At 42.2% G+C, this 23,046-nt stretch overlaps 1 protein-coding gene across 1 annotated transcript in view; it reads left to right on the top strand.

Moving 5' to 3' along the window:
• Positions 1-23,046, top strand: part of ITPR1 (inositol 1,4,5-trisphosphate receptor type 1) — a 318,582-nt gene that overhangs the window by 107,707 nt on the left and 187,829 nt on the right. Inside the window, exons 4-7 of the mRNA XM_082663160.1 lie at positions 8,923-9,038; positions 17,578-17,664; positions 19,659-19,817; positions 21,969-22,067. Of these exons, the coding sequence (XP_082519286.1) occupies positions 8,923-9,038; positions 17,578-17,664; positions 19,659-19,817; positions 21,969-22,067 (461 nt within the window). The remainder of the gene's footprint in view (positions 1-8,922; positions 9,039-17,577; positions 17,665-19,658; positions 19,818-21,968; positions 22,068-23,046) is intronic.

The raw sequence follows: 23,046 nt of genomic DNA on the forward strand, positions 1-23,046 counted from the left end.
GAAGATGCAACACAGCCAAAAATAAATAAATAAAATAAATTAAAAAAAAATGTTTGTGGAATGCATCCATGTCGTTATGTGTAACAGTCGTCTGTAGCTGTCCAGCATTAAAGTGGAGCATGAGATGCAATTCGTTTATCCATTTTGTCTTAGTGGCTAATATTGGTTTACTCTGTGCCAGAATCTGTACTCAGTGCTTCAAGTGAAGTAGTTAATCTTTTAGGTTAATTTGTGAGTTACCCATTGCGGTTATTGCCCTTTTATAGGCAAGAAATGAAAACCTACAGAGATGAGATAATTTTCCCCAAGATCATACAACGTAGAATAGAGCTGAGGTTTAAACCCATTCTTCCAGATGGCAGATCAGCGTACACCTCAGTGCTTCCACATGTGGGTTTTCTGTGACTTCTCTGACGTGGTCTATAAGCTTCCACAAACATCATCAGGTCTTAGGGCTCTGGGGTGCCTTGGGGATCATCTGTTTTCCAGGGAAGATGTGTGGGCACAGAGAGCTTTAGTAACCTGGCTGTGGCTTCCTGGATAGTGAGTGGTGGAGCCAGGGCTGGAACCCGGGTTTCCAGATTCCTTGTCTCTTATTGTTTTTGGCATTTTTGTTACTCTATGGGTCAGCTCGGACTTTGGGTTGCAGATAGCAGAAACTGACTCACCTAAGCCAGGAGGAAACTGTTGAAAGGCTATCAGTCACTCGCAGACTCAGCAGGGAACCAGACTCAGTGCTGGGGGAGGCAGGCTCTGGACATTTCCCGTGGACACATCCGGCACCGCTCCCACGAGCAGTCTTGAACTGGCCCTGGGACTTTGTATCCATCTGTTCCGGTGCAGAGTCCAGGGCAGAGGCTCCAGCTGTCCAAGCGAAGGCAGATACCTGTGTTGGGGCTGCCTCTAGAAGGAACTCCTGGGCCCGTTTGTCTTCCACAATGGGAGGAGTCCTTGCCTTCCCAACTAAGTTTTTACTTCTCTGATCTATATTCAAAAAGGTAAATAAAAATTTAATTGGCCAAGCTAAAGTAGGTCAAAAAGGGAAGTTTCTCCCTACATTTCTCGTTTTTAATGTGTTTGTGAATGATGGTCCTGCAACCAGGTAAGATGATAAAGGTACAGGAGAGCAACCTTGGGAGTCCTCAGTCTGAGTTTTCTACTCAGAAAAAGCATCTGGTCACCTTAATGGGAAAAAATTACCTTGTTGTGCTTTGTCTCTCAGGAACAATGTCTGTGTTTTCTGTAGATAGGTAATGGAAGGTTGATTTGGCAGTCCCTATTGGAAAATGTCACTGGACTTCAAAGGGCTTCTTCTGTTCTGGCTTGGGGAAATGTGATTCGCATGCAACAGACACAACAGTGTGATGTACTGGTTTCCTCTTACTGAACTGGACTTAATTACTTGTTTATGGAAGGCTTTTGTTGGAAATAGGAGTAGGTTTTCCTTTTGTGAACTGCCGTTGAAGAGCATTCTTCCACCTTGAGTACCCACTCATGGACTGAGTACTCATTCACTGATCCCATATTTACTGAAAGCACCAGGGACAGGATGATGCAGAAGGCAGATAAGCTCTACCCTCGTGAAGCTGTTTGTCCAGTAAGTATGAGTTGGGAAAGTCCTTAAAATCCAACAATTTTGTTTTCCCCTTTCATTGCTTCTTTGAAATCTTAACTCCCTTGGTGGGGAATTAACATTCCCCTTTCTCTTTGTTGATCATATTGTCTGCTCCTTCTGAAATTTTTACTCTGTTGCCTCTTTTTCAAAAGAAGCCAAGATATGTACGATCAACACTTAAATTTTTCATATTTGAGCTCATGTAAATCTACTCTTGATTTCTCCCTATATAAAATTGCATTTATATATACTCACTGAATGAAGAATTTTAAAAAGATGGTAGCTTGTTGACTGTTCGTCTCTTTGATCAGTGAGGTAGGTTAGAAGAGCTCAAATTCTGTGCCATGAGGGACTGTGTTTGCCTAGTTAACTACCGCCACATCAGCCAGTGGATGGGGTAAGAGACAGTGAAATGGGCGCTTGGCAACCTGGAGGACAGATTGCAGCACGGGTTGCTTGGGTCCACAGCAAACTCATTTCTTCTTCCTGGGCACTCGACTGAAGGGCATTTCTTAGCTCCTGGCATCATGGGGGTGGGGGGATCATGTGATTGGTTATCACTGATGGTCTGTGAGCACAAGTTTAATGTTGCTTCCAGGCCAGTGCGCTCAAGAGCAGATGTGCCTTCTCATCGCCCTTTTTCCTAGAGCATCCTTCTACCTGTGGAAGTGCGAGATCTGGCGACCTGGGAGAGATTTCTTTGGAATGTTTGCCCAGCAGAGAACTGCTGAATTATATGTTAGAGGTTATGTGTGCATTCCTTTGTAGCCACACTGAACGATAGTGCAGAAAGGTTTCCACATCCCTTCTGATCCTTGTTATTATCCAGCTTGTTGGCTTCTGTCACCCTGTAGTGTAAAGTGATATCTCACTGTGATGTTGAACAGTGATTTAGTATAAAAAGGTCATGTTTAAAAGTTACAGATTTTCATTGATACATGGGTTGGAGGGGGAACTGCTTCATAGATACAGGGTTTACTCGTGGGAGTGAAGAAAATGTTTTGGAACTAAATAGAGGTGGTGGTTGTACAACATTGGGAATGTACTAAATGCCACAGAATTGTTCATTTGAAAATGGTTAATTTTATGTTATGTGCATTGAACTTAAAAGAGTCAAAGATTGATAAAATGCAGAATAAAAATAACGGTCTTATGTCTGACACCTCACGCTTTCCCACTTTTTTGAGGCAACAATTGAAAACATTTTAACATTTTATTCTGGTATTTACCACTGTATTTCTAGATGATGTGTGTCTCTTCATATCTGTAGATGAATTTATCTTAAATATCACCTGTTCACTTCCTGTTATTGTACATGACGGTGGCTTCCGACACTTTCCTCCTCCCCCTCCATCCTCCCATTAAAGTTGTATTACTTTTTTTGGCTAAATTAATAGTTAGTCTTAGATTTTTATGACTGTGTAAATATTGTTCACCATTGAGCTAAACACATACTACATTTTATCAATAGTACACAGCTTTTCCCTGGAGTTCTTAATCATCTCATTTGTCCTCATTTGCCTATTAGCTCTTTTGTAGCATTTACTAGTGTTCTCTCCCTCTGCAGGCTTCATCACGCTTCCATGTGGCAGGCGGAGGGGATGACCCATCACTCCTGGGTCTCAGCCCATGGGCCCTTTGTCCCTGCTCCAGGTTGGGCAGTGATGCCCTGTGCAGTGTCATCATGGGGTCCTGAGCCTTTCCAGGGTTCCGTAGGGCAAATAAGCTTGCTTCTCACTGGTACCCTCACTGCAGATACCTCCCTCCATCTCTCAAGTTCTACCTCTCCATCCTCTTCCCATCTTCATTTATTCCAAAAGAAGGATTTGAGTTTCTCAGAAGATGAAGTTGCATTTTTTTGTTTTTAATTTTCATTGTGTTGGAGTTTTTTGTTGGGGGAGGGGAAAAGGAGAGGAAAGGTCTTTATTCTGCCGTCTGAAAACTGTGAATCAAGTTCAAGCTTTTGTAAGGCTCAATTAACATATTCTCCAGGTTTGGTTAGATCTCCCTAGCCAAGATGAGTCGCTGCATTGCATTTGTCGTACTGATTTCCTCAGCTCTCTTCTCCAGTACCCCCATCCTTCCTCTTCTTCTGCCCCTAACCCCTTAAATTACTGACTGTCCTGTATTTTCAACCTGCTAGTTGACCAATGGCCCACTGAACATTTCAGCTTGGTTGTTTCATAGGCATCTCAAACCAAGCAAAGCCAAAATAAGATTCTTGATTTCTCCTATTCTCCTCTAAATCCACCCCCTCCCGGCCTTCCCTTTCTTAGGAGGCACCATCGCCAGAAGAAAGCTCCGGTAGAAACAAAAACCAGGTTCTTCTTTGTTTAAAGCCCTTTGGTAGCTTCCCGCAAGGACAAGCAGTGCCTCCCCGTGACCCACACAACCCTGCGTGATGTGGCCCCCTGCTTGCTTCTCCAGACACGTCTCCTGCAGCTCTCCCTGCGTCCGCTTCCCTCCAGCCCTTCTGTGCTCATTTTTAACCTCCTGAAGATTTCCTTCCAACTCGAAGCCTTCGCACTTGCTGTTCCCTCTGCCTGGAAGGCGTTGCCTCTACGTTGTTATCAGAGCCGGGCTCCTTCTCACCCTGCAGCTCTCTGCTCAGAAGCCGTGGACATGCCTTTCGTGATGACCCCGTATAAAGTGGTACTCCTCCACACCAGTCGTATTGGGCTGATAGATAATTCTCGTCTCCATAGTCCTTTAACCTGCTGTATACTTCAAGTTGTGTATTTGACTAGTTTTTCGCTGTCACTAGGGTTATACTAAGAAGCTTGTGCATTGGGTTCACTGTTACAGTCTCAGCCCCCTGTACCGTGCCCAGCACATAGTAGGCACTTTAATAAGTAGTCATTGGATTCATGAATAGATTGCTGGGGGCTCAAAGCTGGAAGTGACTTAGGACAAACCTGATGTCGCTTCTGGAGACCTAGGGATTTCAGCATGTTTAAATCCTTAATACAACAACCATCTTTGTGCCGCTACATTACTCCTAGCCCCTGGGTTACCGGAGTGTACAGAACAGACACGAGTCCCTGCCATCAGGCACTTTACCTTCTAGAGTTCAAAGTTCTAAGGATATGGAGGACAGCAAGGAGATGGGAGGTTTCGGCCGTTCTTCTGGCAGACTTTATTCTCTCACTGAGTCCCTGATGTGTGGCTCCGTCGGCTTCTTGCTTTCTCACCCCGCTGGGAACCCCATCAAGGTGGCTCCAAGCACACCTGTGGCTCCTCTTCCTCCTGTTTTTTCTTTTTTTTTTTTTTTATTAATTAATTTATCTTTGGCTGTGTTGGGTCTTCGTTGCTGCACGTGGGCTTTCTCTAGGTGTGGTGAGCGGGGGCCACTCTTCGTTGCGGTGTGCGGGCTTCTCATTGCAGTGGCTTCTGTTGTTGCGGAGCATGGGCTCTAGGCATGCGGGCTTCGGTAGTTGTGGCACGTGGGCTCGGTAGTTGTGGCTCGTGGGCTCTAGAGTGCACGCTCAGTAGTTGTGGTGCACGGGCTCAGTTGCTCCATGGCATGTGGGATCTTCTCGGACCAGGGCACGAACCCATGTCCCCTGCATCGGCAGGCAGATTCTTAAGCACTGTGCCACCAGATAATCCCCTCCTGTCTTTTCCTAACCAAGCACCACAAGTCCTAAGGTCATGGTTAATGCAGCTGCTAAGCAATTGAGTGTTCTCCCTTCAACCAAGTTCTGGAATGCTCTTTATTTATTTATTTACTTTTATAAATTTATTTATTTATTTTATTTTCGGCTGCATTGGGTCTTCGTTGCTGCATGTGGGCTTTCTCTGGTTGCAGCGAGCGGGGGCTACTCTTTGTTGCGGTGTCTGGGCTCTAGGCTCGCGGGCTTCAGTAGTTGTGGCTCACAGCCTCAGTAGTTGTGGCTCGCAGGCTCAGTAGTTATGGCGCACGGGCTTAGTTGCTCCGCGGCATGTGGGATCTTCCCGGACCAGGACTCGAACCCGTGTCCCCTGCATTGGCAGGCGGATTCTTAACCACTGCGCCACCAGGGAAGTCCCTGGAATGCTCTTTAAACCATGGAAAATCAGCTATGGCCTGTTTTCAGCCCACATGCCCTTTAACACTTAACCCAGCCCCTCCATTCCGCTCACTTCTCCTTTGCTAGCCCAGTGTGGCATCTGCTGAAGCTTAGGAATATTCCAAAGTAATTTTTTGAAAGCTTAATTTAGTTTATTTTTTAAAAGCCTTGAAAAATCACTTGTCACATAAGAGATCTTTGTGGCATTTCTTTGGGGCAAAATCAAAGCACGGTGTGTGTGTGTACATGCACATATATATACACACATACATACTTCCCCCAAATAGGTACAATTCTTCCACCAGATTCCCTATATTTGTGCATTTCTATACTTAGCACAGTATTGGGATCCAGCAGAACTTTAACTTTGTCCTGCTGTGCCATCCAAACAGCAAAGGGCAATGTAGAGCCGCTGAAATGCAAAATTTCAGAAGGTTACTTTAACATCATATTTGAATTGCTTAATCTAATTTTCACTTTGAATCAGTTGCTAAGCAACTGGGAAGACAGGACAAAATCAGCAAGGCTAATTTGGTTCTGTTACTAGTATGTTAGCATCTCATATTTACATAGACAGTTGGTTGTAAAAACGCTTAATCCAGTACAATGCTGTTTTGCCCAAGAAAAATAGTTGTTGTGGAAGTTACAGCAAGGCTTTGGTTGGATTGACAGTGCTTCAATTCACACTCTCATCTTAGGTCAATGGAAAGCTATCTGAAATTTGAGCCTGTTTGTAGTCCATTGGTTTGTTAAGTGGGTTATACCCACTGACAATACCATCAACAGTTGTAAAATGGTACTTTCCATTGCATGTTAATCCCTTGGCGTTATAGATCCAGCCGGATCCTTAAATCAACTTAAGTCAAGTTATGGGTGGGATGGGGTGGGATGGTAATGCATACCAGTTAGCCATCATCATATGAATTGTGCTGGAGGGAAAAATAATAGTTTTTCTCAATGTCTTCTTATTGATGAAAATTGAAATTATTAACCTCATTTAATCCATAAAAAGTTGTGTACCAGATATTAATACCAGTGACTTAAGTGTTTTGAATGGTTTTTTGGTGTTAAGTCTTGTGATTATCAAGGAAGTCACCCTGGTCCTGCGCAAGTGGCACCTTCTGTCTTGTGTCAAAGATAGGACATTTAACACTGGCTGGTAGTCTCATGGTTGTGTGTGATTGTTCTCAGGGTGAATGGAGAGTTCACATATATCAAAGCGGTAGAAAAACTGTGTCTTTCAGTGACGTCATGAAGTTGCCACTGATACAGTAAATAACAATGACCTGTGAGTTTCATTAGAAATGAAACTTTTATCTTTTAAACCAGTTTCCTGCCATGTCCTTTGTTCTCTAAAGACCTGGATAGCGTCTTTCATGCGCACTAACAATTACTTTCAGTAGATGGATTACATTCTTGATAAAGATGGATATCAGTGATCTTATATTTGTCTGGTAGCTGCTTGTGACTAGGTAGAAATATTTAGTGAAGAAGGAGGTTATTGAAATGGGAAAGTACCTTTTTTTCTGCAGTTAATTGATTAAAAATTATTTTCTGAACAGTGTCAAGTATTTGTATGCATTGTACTTCGTAAAAGTTCATTGATTCCAACTGAATTAGAGGAAAGACTTAGTATCTGTGTCCTTGACAGTAAATGAATATTTTTTACTTTGAGATAGTTATTTGGCTAAGACAAAAACAGTATTTAGCTGTTCAGTGTCCTTTCAGGGAATGTCTCAGTGAACAGATATGAATAAGTGTACAGTTAGTAGATTAAGTTTTTTATAAAAGCTTGCTCTGATCTACTTTCAGGGTGCAGTTTTCCCAAATCTGGGTGTTCATTCCAAATTTATTAATTTTACTCTACAGATACCATTTGAAAGTCCTGTATGTCAAAAGGTAAAATTTTCAGAGAGTGAGTATCAATTCTAGTGTTAGTTGTTTTTTTTTTTTTGCGGTACGCGGGCCTCTCACTGTTGTGGCCTCTCCCGTTGCGGAGCACAGGCTCTGGAAGCACAGGCTCAGCGGCCATGGCTCACGGGCCCAGCCGCTCCGCGGCATGTGAGATCTTCCCAGACCGGGGCATGAACCCGTGTCTGCTGCATCAGCACGCGGACTCTCAACCACTGCGCCACCAGGGAAGCCCTAGTGTTAGTTTTTTAGAGCGGTTATTTGTAAACTCTTTCCATGGCATATCCCTATCAAAAAATTTTGACAAAAATACCCCTAAACTCTGTGTGTGTGTGTGTGTGTGTTTAAAAGTTATATACATGTGTCACTGTACTAATAGATTGTATACATTATAAAAGCAAGCAGGAAAATATGTTGATGAAAAAGATTAAGATTAAACAATAATGTGTCCTTTTAATCATGATTAGCATATTATCATGAATATCTTAAGGCACATGGGTGCTTTCAGGGCAACGTTCATCATTAGAGACAACATTTTAAGTGTTTTTTAAAACAGTTTTTAATATCTGGGTGACTTTTTTTTTCACATCTCGTTAGATCATCATCATTTTTCCTTTTTCTTGTTTGTGAGGTTTGCATTACTCCTCTCTTCGGTGTTTTGATTTCATTGCAGACATCTTTTGAAGCCACTAGTCCATTTTGTGAGTTAGTTCTACTACATAAAACAATGTAAAAAGTCATGACCCCAGGCATTCCTAAACAGAAGCACATCACCATGCACTGAGAGAGAGGGAGAAGACACAGGATGTCTCTGCAAGTTCCTTTATTTTCTTCCTGCTCTCCAGAGAGTCATCTGGTAAACAACACTCAAGAGACCATTGCCCAAGGAGGTGTCTCCAAATAAGCTTCTGTTGTTGTTGTTTTTTTTAATGTAGTCAAATTGAAGTGAGTTGGATTTATATCCAGAAATGTTTGTAGGTACTATTGCATACAGTGAGACTACTGCCCTTAAAGTTGTCCATCATAAAGGAAAGGAGATAACTCTGGGGCAGCATTGAGAGCTCTGAATTTGGAGTCTGAGTCCCAGCTCTGCCCCTAACTGGCTGTGTGACAATGGACATTTGACTTAACTTTCTAGAAGTTTCATTTTCCTCATTTCTAACCTCACATGATGGTGGTGAGAATTAAAGGTCAGAGGAGAGGTTTGTAAAAGGGCCCTGTAACTTACCATTTACACTTTCATGTAATTTATAATGCGTTATAGAAATAAAAGGGGAAAGTTTTTTTCGTAGGTTGAGTGTATATGCGTCCTCAGTAACAGTTTTCACTTGTTTGTTTCACTTCTAGATTGCCTCTTTAAACTATGTCCCATGAATCGCTACTCCGCCCAGAAGCAGTTCTGGAAAGCTGCCAAGCCAGGAGCCAACAGCACGACAGACGCAGTACTACTTAACAAACTACACGTACGTATGGGGATGGAGCTCCATGGCGAGGTCTCGTGAGCGGCCCTGTGGGTTGTGTCTGAGTGGAATGGTCGGGAAGATGAGTTTTGCGGTCCTCTAGCTCTGGATACCAGCTTTCATACAGTCTTTGATAAAGGGCTAAAAGGGAGCTGACCCTAAGGAAAGGTGGGTCGTAGTCATCCTGAGATGTCTTGAGAGTTTCTTTTTTCTCAGCCATGCCCTTTCTGGGATGGCTTTAGGTACGGTACTGGTTATGAGCACAGGGTCAGGAAGCCAACTGCCTAGATTAGAATGCTAGCTTCACCACTCACTAACTGGACATCTTGGGTGAGTTACTTAGCCATTTTGTGCCTCTTGTTACCTCATCTGTAAAATGGGAATGGTAATAATATACACATCAAGAGGTTGTTGTGAGGATTACATGAAACATAAAAAGCACATGAACAATGCCTGGCATGTGATAAGTGCTCAGAAAATTTTAGCTTTTATCATTGTATTTATCTTGTCTATTACTTGGCATATAAAAGAGATGCTCATTCTACTGCTGATGTGCTCTGTGACCATAAGCAAATTTTTGAGCCTCTCTGAGCCTGTTTTTCCGTCTGTCAAATGATGCTATAATTCTTCTAGTGTCGAGATGATATAATTCTTCTGTGAGGCTAATCTGTGTGGAATTTCTTTGAGATGTGGCGAAGGAAGACATGACATATATCCAGGGTGGTATTGAACTTGCAGACCGTTCCCCGTCTCCCTGTTCTGCTTTATTTTTCTCCACATCACTTATCATGATCTTTCTAATTTATTTATCAGCTCTCTCCCCCCACTAGAATGTAAACTACTCAAAGGCAGAAGTTTGTGTCAGGTTTGCTCGTTGCTGTATCCCTCTTGCCTACAACATAGGGTAGGCGCTCAAATATTTACTAACTTAATTTAAAAAAAAAGCTCTTTCTTGAGACTCAGTGATGGCAGCCGAGGATGTGGGGTATCTGTGAGCACATGGGGCTCACGCTTGCTCTCTTTGTGACTAATAAATGACAGAGTCACAGCCAGCTGCACTGGGTAAGGTAGGGCCCATGGAAGGGACTCCTTTATTCAGCACATACTATATTAGACAGGGGTGAGGGGCTCCAGGCATGATGAGAAGACCAGGTTCCTAACCTCCATGAGCTGATCCTCCAGTGTGAAGACACACAGGCACTCTTGGCCCTTAAAATGAAATGCAGACTTTGTGCCTGCTGGACGCTGCTTTCCCTCTGAGGCTTCTGAACCAGCTAGACTTGCTCTGTGTCCTTTCATTTTATTTTTTTGAGCACCACAGACTCCTAACAGTCTCACGAGCTTAGCGCTTGCAATTTGTCCTGTTGAGAACAGTCTTCTCCTGACTTTGCCTAAGCTAAGACCTCTGCCTCCTTCATCTCTCAGTTTAAGTCATCTCAGTGAGGTCTCTCCCCATCTCCTTATCTAAGCCATGTGTTCCTTGCTTTCCTCCGTCATAGCACCCTGTTTATATCTTTCTCTGCACTGATCAAAGTCTGCAGTTATATTTAAAAGTTCCCTTAATTAGCATCTGTCACTCAGTAGAGTGACGACACCACAAGATGAGGAGCAGTGCCTGTCTTGTTCACCACTGTATCCCCAGTGCATTGTAGTAGTGTCTGGCACATAGTAGGTGCTCAAGAAATAGTTCTTGAATGAATGAGTGAGCACTGTGCTAGGTGATGGTGATAAAACTGTGACAGCATCGTAACCCTCTGGGAGCTTAATAGCTAATTAAGAGTAAAGAGGTAGTGACACGACTGTAGCAAGTTCTATTATAGGGCAAACCACTGAGGCTGTGGGAGCACCTAGAAGGGGCAGTCAAATCCGCTTTTGAGTTTAAGGATGGGTGATATGGTAGTCAGGGAGGGCTTTCTGGAGGAAGAGGAGGTGACAGGTAAGCCTCAGAGTGAGGCATCTGTGGGAGTAAGAGGGTAGGAGAGAAAAAGAAAACAACAGAAGCAAAGAGATTGCTTTGAAGGCTTCTGGGATTGCATCATTATTTTAATGGTTTTAGGGCAGATATTCTCAACCTCAGCAGACCCATTGCTCCCTCTGAATAGCAAATATTATGTAACTATAAATATAAATAGGAAATAAAATCTGTAAATAATATAATCTCCCAAGATATCAAAGTTTTGAAACTGAATTATAAAGGCAAAATAAAGGGAAAGTAATAAATTTTATAATTGCACAGTCACTCTAGAGGACGTAAGGAAATAAATGCTTTTACCTATTTGTATAGACCCCGTGAATGAGGCAGCTGAAGACTGTGGCCGATGTAGGGTTATAGTACTGGTGACCCAGAAAGCATGTTTTCCATAATGTGTTCCAAAATGGTCAGCCGCTCTTGGTAATGTTACTAAGAATGCAAGGTACACGCCTCTCTTTATTAAATAACACCCTCAGTTTTGGAAAAGGTGTTAATAATATTATTAATTGAACCATGCAGATCCATGCTTTGTGTTCATGTGTAAAGTGGAGTTAAGGGTTTGGCTCAGAAGTTGCAGCTTTTTAAGCCGTGTGACTGTCCACCGGAATACCAAATTGTGTGGGAGGAACGATGCTTCTTCCTTGCACAGGACTGTGCTATACATTTCAGGGCATCCAGCATCCCTGGCTCTTGTCCGTGAAGTATGAGTAGCGATCCCCTCCTTCCCCAATCACTGTGAGGATCCAGGACGCCCCCGAAGTCTGTACTGGGAGCATGGGAATCGAGTTAAATGGGTAGGAAAGGTTGCTCAATTCTGCACGTCTCTTGGGAGAGCCATTTAGCACGTACGCCTGTGGGGTCATCTTGGTGGAAGGAGTGTGGCCTTAGCAGTCCTGCGGCCCCTTTTCTCGGATGAAATTGATTCTGTCCACTGAGGTATTCTTAGTCTGTCTCAAACCCTTTCTTCTCCTACGCGCTTTACAGCTGTAGTTGTAAATTCAGATTCCTCATGGCCAAGCAGGAAGCCAGTTGGAACCAAGAGGCCTTGGTGGGCTGGGTTGCTATGGGGCGTGTGCCTGTGTGCGGGTCTGGGGGGCAGCTCCGCTCCCCTGCCATTGCTGCGTGGGAAGGTGGGCCAGGAACTGCCGCCGCATCTTCTGCTTCTTCAAGAGAGGCTAAAATCCGTGCTTTGATGTGTCATCTCTCAGTTTTTAAAAAATGTTGGCAGCTACTTCCCTTAAAGTTTAAAACGGAACACTCAACACCAGTACAGGAATGGCTCAGCAGGATGGCGTCCTCTGGCCAACTGTTCTCAGCCTGTGATACGTGTGTTGTTTCATCAGCAGTTCCTTTTCCCGCCCCTTCCCACAAATGAACCATGAAAAAGCCACAGAGTTGAAAAAGGCGATCCTAAAGGTGACCAAGAACTTTGAACTCCTTACTAAAATAAACAGTAAATTCTCTCTTTCATGCTGTTTCTGTTTTAAATAAATTTTAAAAGGAAACCAACACTGTCTCCTGATTCAGGATCCCTGACATGACTTGCAGGTCTTGGCTGTTAACTTTGTGCAGTTCCTGCTTTCCTGCTTGGCTGGACCTTTCTTTCCCCCTCTTGTGTCTGAAAGTCATGCACATGTTCTAGTGCCGTCATTAAAATGTTGTATTTTGGGCAGCCGCTTGCCTTTGGGGGCGGACGGCCAGTCTCCAGTGGGTTTTCATTTTTATTTTTGTCAGCTACTGTGGAGCACCCCAATCAAAGGTCAGATTATTTTAAATTAATGCCATTTAAGGAATTAGTCGTCTAGACCAGTTGACTTCCTTTTGACTAGGATAAGCAACATGCCACCAACTCCCTGAAGGACAATGACATCTAGTGGCTGGTTGCTATGTGTGTCTGTTCGTTCTGAGAGAATAACTGGGTTCTAACTCCCCTGGTCGTGATTTCCCAAGACTCTTGGCAGAATGAGGTTCCGCCATCTGCAAATCACATAATTTGTTCTACAGCCCTCGACTGCCGTTTCCTGACAGCATTTTTACCTGTTACCTTGAAACAGCACCTACATTGTTTTGGTTCTGAGAAATGATCCATTACCTTAAGCCGTAGCTTCTACAAGCTAGGAGGAACCAGAGGAGTGAGGAGTCTTTATTGTCATCTGAAGCCTGGGTCCTGCCTTGCTTGTTTTCAGAAGCCTTAATATTTATGTTAGATACTTCAGAGCTTGTTGACCTTAAATAAGCTTCCCCATTGTTCCAGTGACGTCTCTGTAGTAATTTAATAATGGTTTCTCCATTTCTGAAATAAAATAACAGGTGACTGTGATGGGGTTGACCTTGATGTTGCTTAGGGAACATTGTAATGTCTGTGGTGATTCATGGTGGTAGAGACCATAGCATAGAGCGTGATTTCTCCCTTAGAAATTCAGAACTGTCCGCAGCCCATTGTGTAAGGGAAAAGAGCAAGAGGTACTTAAATTATTGGGATTTTTAAATATTGAAAAGATAACACATTTAAGATGGCTTTTTAAAAATCTAGGCTTCTTGCCACAGAGGTACGATGAAGGTGTTTCTGAAGTGAGTATTGTAGGAAGAAGTGAGCTCCAAAGTATACATGAGTAAGAAAAGGAAAAAAAAGAATGATCTCTAAACCTTAATCCTCAAAGATAATCTCGGTGTGTGGCCCAGTCTCCCATCCCCTATTTTATTCCTTTATCTCTATATTTTAAAGTATTAAAGGGGGCATGCCATCTCACTTTCGTCCTTTTTTTTTTTTTTTGGTGGTGCTGCGCGGCATGTGAGATCTTAGTTCCCTGGCCAGGGATTGAACCCATGCCCCTTGCACTGGAAGCGTGGAGTTTGAACCACTGGGCCGCCAGGGAAGTCCTTCATTTCTCTTTCTTTCACCTGCTTTTTTTTCCCACTTAATATGTCATGAATAAATAGGTACCTCTGCATTTTTAATGGCTACTTGATTACTCCATGATATAGCAGTACTGTAATTTTAGACAGCCAATCCCTATGGGGGGAGGAGGTATTTAGGATTCTGACAGTTTTTGCCATTCCCCCCAAAAATAAATGATGGTTATGGCCTTGCGCACATGCCAGATTATCTTAGAGAAACTCCTAGAAATGGGATTGCTAAATCAAAGTTATGCACGTTGAACAACTTTTTGGTAGATATTGCTGGATTATTCTTCAGAAAGGTTATACAAATTCACTGTCTTTTTTTTTTTTTTTTTGCGGTACTCGGGCCTCTCACTGTTGTGGCCTCTCCCGTTGCGGAGCACAAGCTCCGGACGCGCAAGCTCAGCGGCCATGGCTCACGGGCCCAGCCGCTCCGCGGCATGTGAGATCTTCCGGGACCGGGGCACGAACCCGTGTCCCCTGCATCGGCAGGCAGGCTCTCAACCACTGCGCCACCAGGGAAGCCCCAAATTCACTGTCCTACAGTGTGGGCTCCTCTTTAGAATATACTTGAGGGATTAATAGACCAGATTTAATTTTTTCAAGGGTGAAAGCAGCCTTGATCAGTGGGCCCAGGTATTGTCTGTACTGTCCTTCCTTTTTTTAAATTTTATTTTTTTAAATTAATTTTTTATTGGAGTATAGTTGATTTAAAATGTGTTAGTTTTACTTCCTTTTTAATCAACCTTTTGAACTAAAAATCATGATGAATTTTCTTTTTTCTGAAAGCCCAATTATATGTCAGTTATATCAGTAAAACTGGGGGAAGGGAACAAATTTGGTTTTGTGGAGGAGTTATCTAAAGACTGATTTGTGAACTCAAATGAACACATATATAGTATTTGTACACTTAGTAAAAAGTGAAGTGAGTGGGAGAGTTCCGTAAGCTTAATGCATGGAATGTTTGTTTAGTAGTTATATGTAGGCTTGGTCATCATTAAACCTTTTAATGGAGTTTTCAGATGTGATATTTGATATTCTTAGATATTTATTCTCCAGTTGTGTATTTTCTGTTCTAATTTTATCTTTTGTATGTTTGTACACGAATGACCTTTAATCTTTAGAGCTGCTGGTGTTTAATTAGTCTTAACTATGAAATATGTGTCTTCTTGGTGACTAATCTGACCTTTCCTTTTAGATATGCCAGTGACCACTGGATTACCACTTGTGTACTTAGTCTGAGCGTAGGTAGGAACTTAATATTTTAGATGAATATTTCTTAGATTGAAGCCACTGGAAATTCTTGAGAGTAAGAGGAATACCCATGAGAATTTTCCCTCTTAAACAGGAGCCCTTATATCATTTAAGTTCAAGAAACACTACTTTATAATTTTCTCAAGGTGAATCCTTTTGGTGTGGTGTTTCGAGCAGAGAACATTTGTATTTGTTTGTTGGAAAATGTTGTTTTATTTTACTGAATTCCTTGATTCCCCCCGCTTTGACATTTTTTTGCTTTCTCAACTTTCCTGTCCTTATTAGCTGAGAACTGCTTAGCAGAAAGAATAAGTGGCTCTCTGCAATGTATAAACCTGCCTTCCAAGTGGATTCAGTCCAGTGTATTTTTTTTTTTTAAAACTACCTGCAGAACCTGTGGGTACTGTAGAGCTCTTTGGATAGGGTACAGCTCAGGCATGAAAATAGGGAGAACGGAGGTGGGAGGAGGGGATGGGAGGGTGTTTATGGAGGGGAAGAGAGAGTTGGGGAGAGCCATGCCTAGGGCGGTTTGGATGCCAAGGATTGCCATGGTGTCTGCGCTGGTATTATTTCTGGATGTGTCTTGAACCCAGTGGATATTACGTTTTTGTAACTGAGAATAGCAGATTGGTAACTAATTCCGAAAGAGAAAGAGGGAAGCCTCTGAATAGACCATTGTTTTAAAGGGTTGAGACATATGCTACAAACTTGCAGTCAGCCACACAAACTTAGGCAAATCCTTACCCTCCTATAAATGTGGTTTCTTTTTAGTTTAGGGTTGCTTCCTGCAGCTTATTTTTCTCAAAAGATGTTCCTTCCTAAAAATACCTATACTCCAGGTAGAGGTGGAGCGAATGCTGAATTAGAAGGAAACTGAAAGATTCTTCACCCACCCACCTTAGTTCACCTTTTGAAATTTTCATTAGAACGTTTCTTAGTTACATAAACTTGTGTATAACGTTGGTTAAAATTTATTGAATGCCTATTTTGTGTCTGGTATGCATTTTCCGTAATGTCTATGATTAGGGAGAAAAAAGGCTTGTATTGTCCTCATTTTGTGGATGAGAATGCTGAGTGAGGCTTGGTGAGATTAAACGACCTGGCCAAGATGATAAAGCCGGTCTGTGGTGGAACCAAGACCAAGTCCAGAAGGGTTGTGTGGAAACGCGGACGTGCTCCCTGGGAAAGAAGCCCATTAACCCACTGGCATCTGGTAGCATCTTGCCTCAAGGCAAGGGGAGACTACGAAGAGAACATTGGAAGCAATTCCGAAGTACATCATTGGTCATCATCATGCTTCTGTCACCCATCAGATTAGATGCCGTATTTCTTCCGTTATTTTTCTTTTGTTTTACTTAGTCTGGGTTTGGGAATCAGAGATTGGAACGGCAGTTTAATTGCCTAGGATGAAACTAGTTCCCCTTCAGTGTGGTTATAATATGCTAACAGACTTGCAGAGCTACACAGGTGAACGAAGGAAAAATGACTGTGCGGGTTGGTGGCCTTGGCAAACTGTTATGGGAACCCTCTATTTGGTTGTACCATGTTCCCTGGCCTGCCAGAGCTGCACTAGTAATATCTCCAGCCTCATTTGTGAATGTGTAAATCTGGAGTTAACCCAAATATGGGTTTGAGGATTATCTCTTACTTACTTAATAGATGTGTAGTTTTTAAAAAATGACATTATTAAGCAAAATTTCAAATATACACAGTAGTAGAGAAAACAGTGCTCCTTTTGTACCCACTCAACTAGCTATGCAGTGTCGACCAAACTTTTTCATCTTTCTGAGTCTGTTTCTTCTTTATGAAATTGAGATAATGATCTTCTCCTCAGGGAACTACTGTGAAAACTAAATAAATTATAATTGGTATGTAACAATAATAACTAACACTCCATGAATGCCACAATGATGAGATACCGTGCTGTGTGATTCCTGTGAGGTGAAGGTACTATTTTTATTTTCATTTTACAAAAGAGGAAACTGAGGATTGCAAAGACGTTAACTAACACATTCCAGGTCACAAAACCAGTATTTAAATGCTGTTTTATTTTACTCCAAAGCTATAAAGAAGACCTGTACAAATCATAAAAGGGCTATGCAAATTCCCTTCCAACCCTACCCTATTTTCTTTAAAAATACATAAGCTTGTGACTTAGTCTCACCCTAACCAGATGTCCATGAATTCCTTAAAAAATGAATACATGTTTGAAAAACCAAGAAGGCCAGCAAACAAGGCATAGTGGGTTGGTTTCTTGAACCCCTTGCTCATTGCACTTAGCCTCAGAGGGTACTTAGGTATTTGCTTATTTTTGTGGTTCTTGTATGAACTGGCTATATTGCTTTTGCCTTGCGGCAGAGAAATATATAACCCATTGTTTCCTCTTTGTGACCAATCTTCCTCCTCTATGTACAGCATGCCGCAGACTTGGAAAAGAAGCAGAATGAGACAGAAAACAGGAAATTGCTGGGGACCGTGATCCAGTATGGCAATGTAATCCAGGTGGGTCAAAGCCGCTGTTCTGTCGTGGAGCTGAAGCTTTACAAAGAGTGAATCGAAAAACAAGCACACGAAACCCGGTTTGGACAGATAGGACTCTGTGGACACAGCCAGTTTATTGCAAAAGGTCTAGCATTTCTTGTGATGTGGGCTGGACTCTTGGGCTTTTAGTTGGTTCTCTCTCAGTGCAAGGGTCCACTTCTCTCCCCTGTACTGTTAATTTAAAATCTGTCCACAGTTTTTAGATGGGAGGCTCCCTGTCTGAAGAGGAGCCTGGCTGTTGCGCTTTTGCGTAACTTGCGTTGCTTGAAAGTTCTTCATGTTTGGTAAAAATTGGTTCAAGAGCTGGTCACCAGAAGTAAGAAGAGCAATTCTGTACCTTCAGGTAGAATATTTGATGATAGGTCTCATGTCTTACCTCACGGGTTGTGAGGTTTACTTGTTTATATCTGGTACCTTCAAATTTGACAGGATAAAACACAATTTAAGAAACAGCTACAGCAGGTTTTGCTAAAAAAAAAAAAAAATCCACCTAGGTCTATCCTTGCAGAAAACTGTGTGAAGAAGTCCAGTGCCAAATGTGGCTTTTTTTAAAACCATTTTTAAAAATTGAAGTATAGTTACCTTACAGTGTTGTGTTAGTTTCAGGTATATAGCAAAGTGGTTCGGTTATACATATGTGCATATATCTATTCTTTTCCAGATATTTTGCATTATAGGTTATTACAAGATATTGAATATAGTTCCCTGTGCTATACCGTAGGTCCTTGTTGTTCATCTATTTTATATATAGAATAGTGTGTATACGTTAATCCCAAACTCCTCATTTGTCTCTCTTTACTAATACTAATATTAACTTTACAAATGACAAAGGAGTTCCTTCCCACTTTTTTTCCTGGTAGGTATTGGGCAAGAATTCTTGCCATGGTTCAGCTGGCTCACTAGCAGAATGGGAATAATAATGGTATGTGCGGCCTAGGATGATTGAGAGGTACCTGTCACAGAGTGTGCTGTGAATACTTATGACCTAATATTTCTTATTTTCCCAGCCTAGATCTTGAGGATCACCTGTAGGTAATGCCAAGTTATAAGCCAGCTAAGTTCAGCCCTTGGAGAGGTGCATGGAAGATCAGAGGTACTACTCATCAGAGTACCACGGAAGCTTGGGAAGGCATTGCCTTATGTGTCATGGCCAGGGGATGTCAGGGACTCACAGATCAGACAAGAAGATTTGTGGGCCTCCTAGGAGTGTTCTAGAAACTGTATCTGTTAAGCTGAAAAGGGAGATACTGGCAGTTGGAGGTGGTGTCCCATGCTAGTCTTACCATTTCTCCAGGGATTGGACGGTCTTTCCTATTCCCCTCCATCTTCTCTTACAGCCTGTTGAGTTGGGAAGCCTTGGTCAGCTCTTCCTGGTCTAGACTTACTATGAGACGTTTCGCATCTAGATCTTCCATCTTTCCATCCCCTTCGTGTAACGGTTACACAAGAATTAAGAATAGAGTGCTTAGAAATTCAAGGTGGAAATCCATAGCAGCCGTGTTTTTCCAAGTGAATTGACAGTCCCCTAATGGGGTCACTTCTTAAATTGAACTGTTTCTCTTGTTCAAAAGTGCCTTTCCTTAGCTCCACCTTCATGTCAGGGCATATTCAGACTGCAGTTCTTTAGTCCCTTTACCTGGGGTTAGACCCCTTGCTGCTAACCAATGGCAGAGTGATGTTCCTAGCTGATGGTGCACTTGACCTGAGCGACACCCATCTTGTCCAGGGCTGTGTTGGGGGGAAAAAATGTCTTCTCCTCTTCCTTCTACTTCTGCTCCCTTTGGTCTTCCTTCTTTTCTAATCATTCCCTGCCTTAACCACTTCTGTGGTTCTCTAACTTCACAGGTGGCTCAGTGGTGGGAGGAGTGTTTGATACATATCTTGTATGACTGAGAGAGAAATGTAGAGATTCGGGGACGTGCTGACACTCACCTTATTCTCTTGGTGGTTTTCAGCTCTTGCATTTGAAAAGTAATAAATACCTAACAGTGAATAAGAGGCTTCCAGCTCTGCTGGAGAAGAATGCCATGAGAGTAACGTTGGACGAGGCTGGCAACGAAGGGTCCTGGTTTTACATTCAGCCATTCTACAAGCTGCGATCCATCGGAGACAGTGTAAGTGCACATGCCCAGCCCAGGGCGTGCTCCGTGCCAGGCCTCCAACCATAACTGTACACTAGAGTCAACTAAGAGAAATTTAAAGTTGGAGCCAGAAGCTTATCCCGTATGAGGAGAAGGAAATCACCATGGAAACCAGTGTTTGGGAAACAGGGAAGTTTGGAGAGCAATGTGACCTAAATACAGTAGCTCTGTTTTTTTCCTACTGGGCTTCTGAAAAAAATCATATGAGGAGCCCATTACTTGAGTAACTTTACCACAAAAGCAGCTATCATGTATGAGTGTCCTGGGGAGTGTCCCTGTCCTTCTAGATCAGTAGTGGAAAAGAAATGGTTCTCTATTGCGGAAATAAAGTTAGGACAGAAGGATGGAAAGGAAGTAGATCAGGGAAGGAGAGTGGATTTTAGGATTATCCTCAGTTGCTCTTGATAACTCTGCAGGCTCTTGCTTCCATTTCAATGACTGTGGTTGGTCCCGAGCTGGCTCCTCTCCTGAGGGGTGATTAAGTTATAAAGCCCCAGAAATCCTTTCCAGGGTGACTTAGAACAGTTCTGATACTTATTAGCTACGTTAGTAAGTCATTATGTGGGCATATACTTAACAGTGACTATGTTTCAGTGCTATCAGCTGCATTTCCAACCTCATTAAGATTCTGAAATAGTTGTTTTCCACCAAAAAGAAATATGTATTTAAACAGTGTGAAATCTTGTCAAAAAGCTTAACTTGCCTTCACCTGAAACTGGGTTTTCCCATTTTTTAATATTTAAGTATACAAGCTTTGGGTCGTTTAAATATGTTTCAGTTTATATGTTTGTGTGCATATTAAAGTCTGTACAATATACGTGAAGCCTCTAGTACCTGAGCAGCCCCCTCGCAGCGGGTGTACAGTGCATAGTGATCATCAACTGAGTATAGAAGAGTAAGTCCAGTAAAGCTTAGGTTTCACCTAAAGGGTTGGGTTTTTTGACATATTTAACTTGCATATATTTTGAGTTAGAGAAAATTTAGTTGTATGTGTTCCCCAAATGTATCAAACTGAGAATAGGTGTGTTTTACACCTTAGGAAACCATCCTTTCTATTCTTCTTCCTTCCACTCCCATAATAAAAGACAAGGGTGCTTTGCTCTGAACTTCATGTTTGCGAGTCCTTTGCTTTCCTGTCCTTTAAGCTTACCTGTTTAGCTGTGCCTTAGTTGAGGAAGTAAGATGGACTTGAATACTTGTAGAATAGTGTCTTTCAAGGGACAGGTATTCATCTACTCATGGGCCAAGAGATCAATTTAGTAGCTTGGGACACTCACTTTAGAAAGTGGAATAGAATAGGCAGTATCAAGCTGTGTTAAACATAATGGGGATAAGATTGTTTGGGGGGGTGACTTTTTTTTTTAGATAAATAGAGATCTCTATATCTTTATATACATGCATATATGTATATACACATATAGCCACATAAACTCTTTATGTATGACTGAGTCATAATAGAAAACGTATTTCTTAATACGACTTTTCAAAAAAGTATAAAAGCCTTTGCTTTAGAAATATAAATTTATAGCTTTATTCTTTCAAAGATAAAGACTTACTTCAGGCAATAATCTGCTTCTACTCCTAAAATTTAGTTAGAGCTTATTTGTACAAGTGCCTTAACTGAAGCTAACGAAGATATGATTTTTTTCTTCCTGCTCTGACTGACTTGGAGATCGCCTTTGGATAATCATTGACAATTGTGGGCAAAAATTTACCCTTAGGCTTGTGAACATCACCTCTTCCTGGTCAGGGTCAGGCTTTGGGGTTTTAAAATCTTTTTTTAATTTTTATTTCTTTTTGAAATTCCATTCTTTATATATTTTAAAATTTTTATTTTATATTGGAGTATAATTGATTAACAATGATGTGTTGGTTACAGGTGTATAGCAAAGTGATTTAGTTATACCCATACAAGTATCCATTCTTTTCCCAGTTCTTTTCCCGTTTAGGTAATGATAGAATATTGAGCTGAGTTAATTGTGCATTTGTGCTGTATCACTCTACTTGCTGGAAGCTGGGCCGCCTTCTATGCAGGCTCTTACAGCTCCTGCGAGAACTAGCCACTGGTCAGTCTGCAGTCCTGACCTGTTTTGTGAAATGCTCTATTGGTCCTTTCCTTTCCAGGTGGTCATAGGTGACAAGGTTGTTCTGAACCCCGTGAATGCTGGCCAGCCCTTACATGCCAGCAGTCATCAGCTGGTGGATAACCCAGGCTGCAACGAGGTAAGGGAAATAAAGTTATGGCTTGTGGGCAGGCATATGCTGCAGGAGCAAACCTTCCTGGGGCCAGAGCATGTGCGTGCTCACAGCGACTTGAGTAGTGACTCGGGGCAGTGTACCCATTCTGCAGGGGAACAAACTGAGAGCCAGGCCTGCCGCATGAGGTTATATAAGCCTGTTCATTGGGTGGGGGCTGATGTCACCTGAGGGCTCAGTTTGCTAAGCTTTGTATCCCTGGGGGATTGTTTTCTAATTTCTTTAAGGAGAGAAGGGCCCCCTTTACCAAGTGTTTTTGGCCAGAGGGGTACCCTTTTCTAATTGGTCTCTCTAAAGAGTGTGTCTTGTGCTAATTCATAAGAAGGGGACACTGCTGGCCATCGGCAGCCCTGTGAGAGTGACATCTTACTTTTGGCAGTACATCTACTTAACTTAATTGGCAATTTTAGGACACAAGGGCAATAACTTGATGGTGACATAAATGTTTGCCTAATGTTTGTTTGGAGGACACAAGCTCTGGAAACAGACAGATACGGATTCAAATCCTGAATCTGCCCTTCCCTACCTCTGTGACTGTAGGTTCATTATCCAGTCTCCCTGGGCATCAGTTTTCCTACCTCTGAAATGGGCATGATGGTTATGGCTATTTTTAGGGTGTTGCTGAGGATAAAATATATTAGTGAATGTTAGCCCAGTGCCTGGCATATATTTCGTTTACAAACAATGGCTATATCATTAACATTTTAGGATGTATACGTTGGACTTTTTTTTTTTTTTTTTTTTGCCTTTGTAGCTCATCTCATTTTATACATACTTGTTTTCACTGGGCCTTTACGTCTGGCTATAGTACAAGAGACTTGGGGGAAAAAAAAGAAGAAGAAGATATCATTCCAGGGGGGCAGGAAGCTTGGTTCTGTTAGCCGGAGTTGCAGCATACATACTGACTGGTACAAATGAACCATTTATTACCAAAGACTTCTATCAG

Source organism: Grampus griseus, assembly GCF_964374135.1.
Source record: "Grampus griseus genome assembly, chromosome: 10".
Classification (NCBI taxonomy): Eukaryota; Metazoa; Chordata; class Mammalia; order Artiodactyla; family Delphinidae; genus Grampus; species Grampus griseus.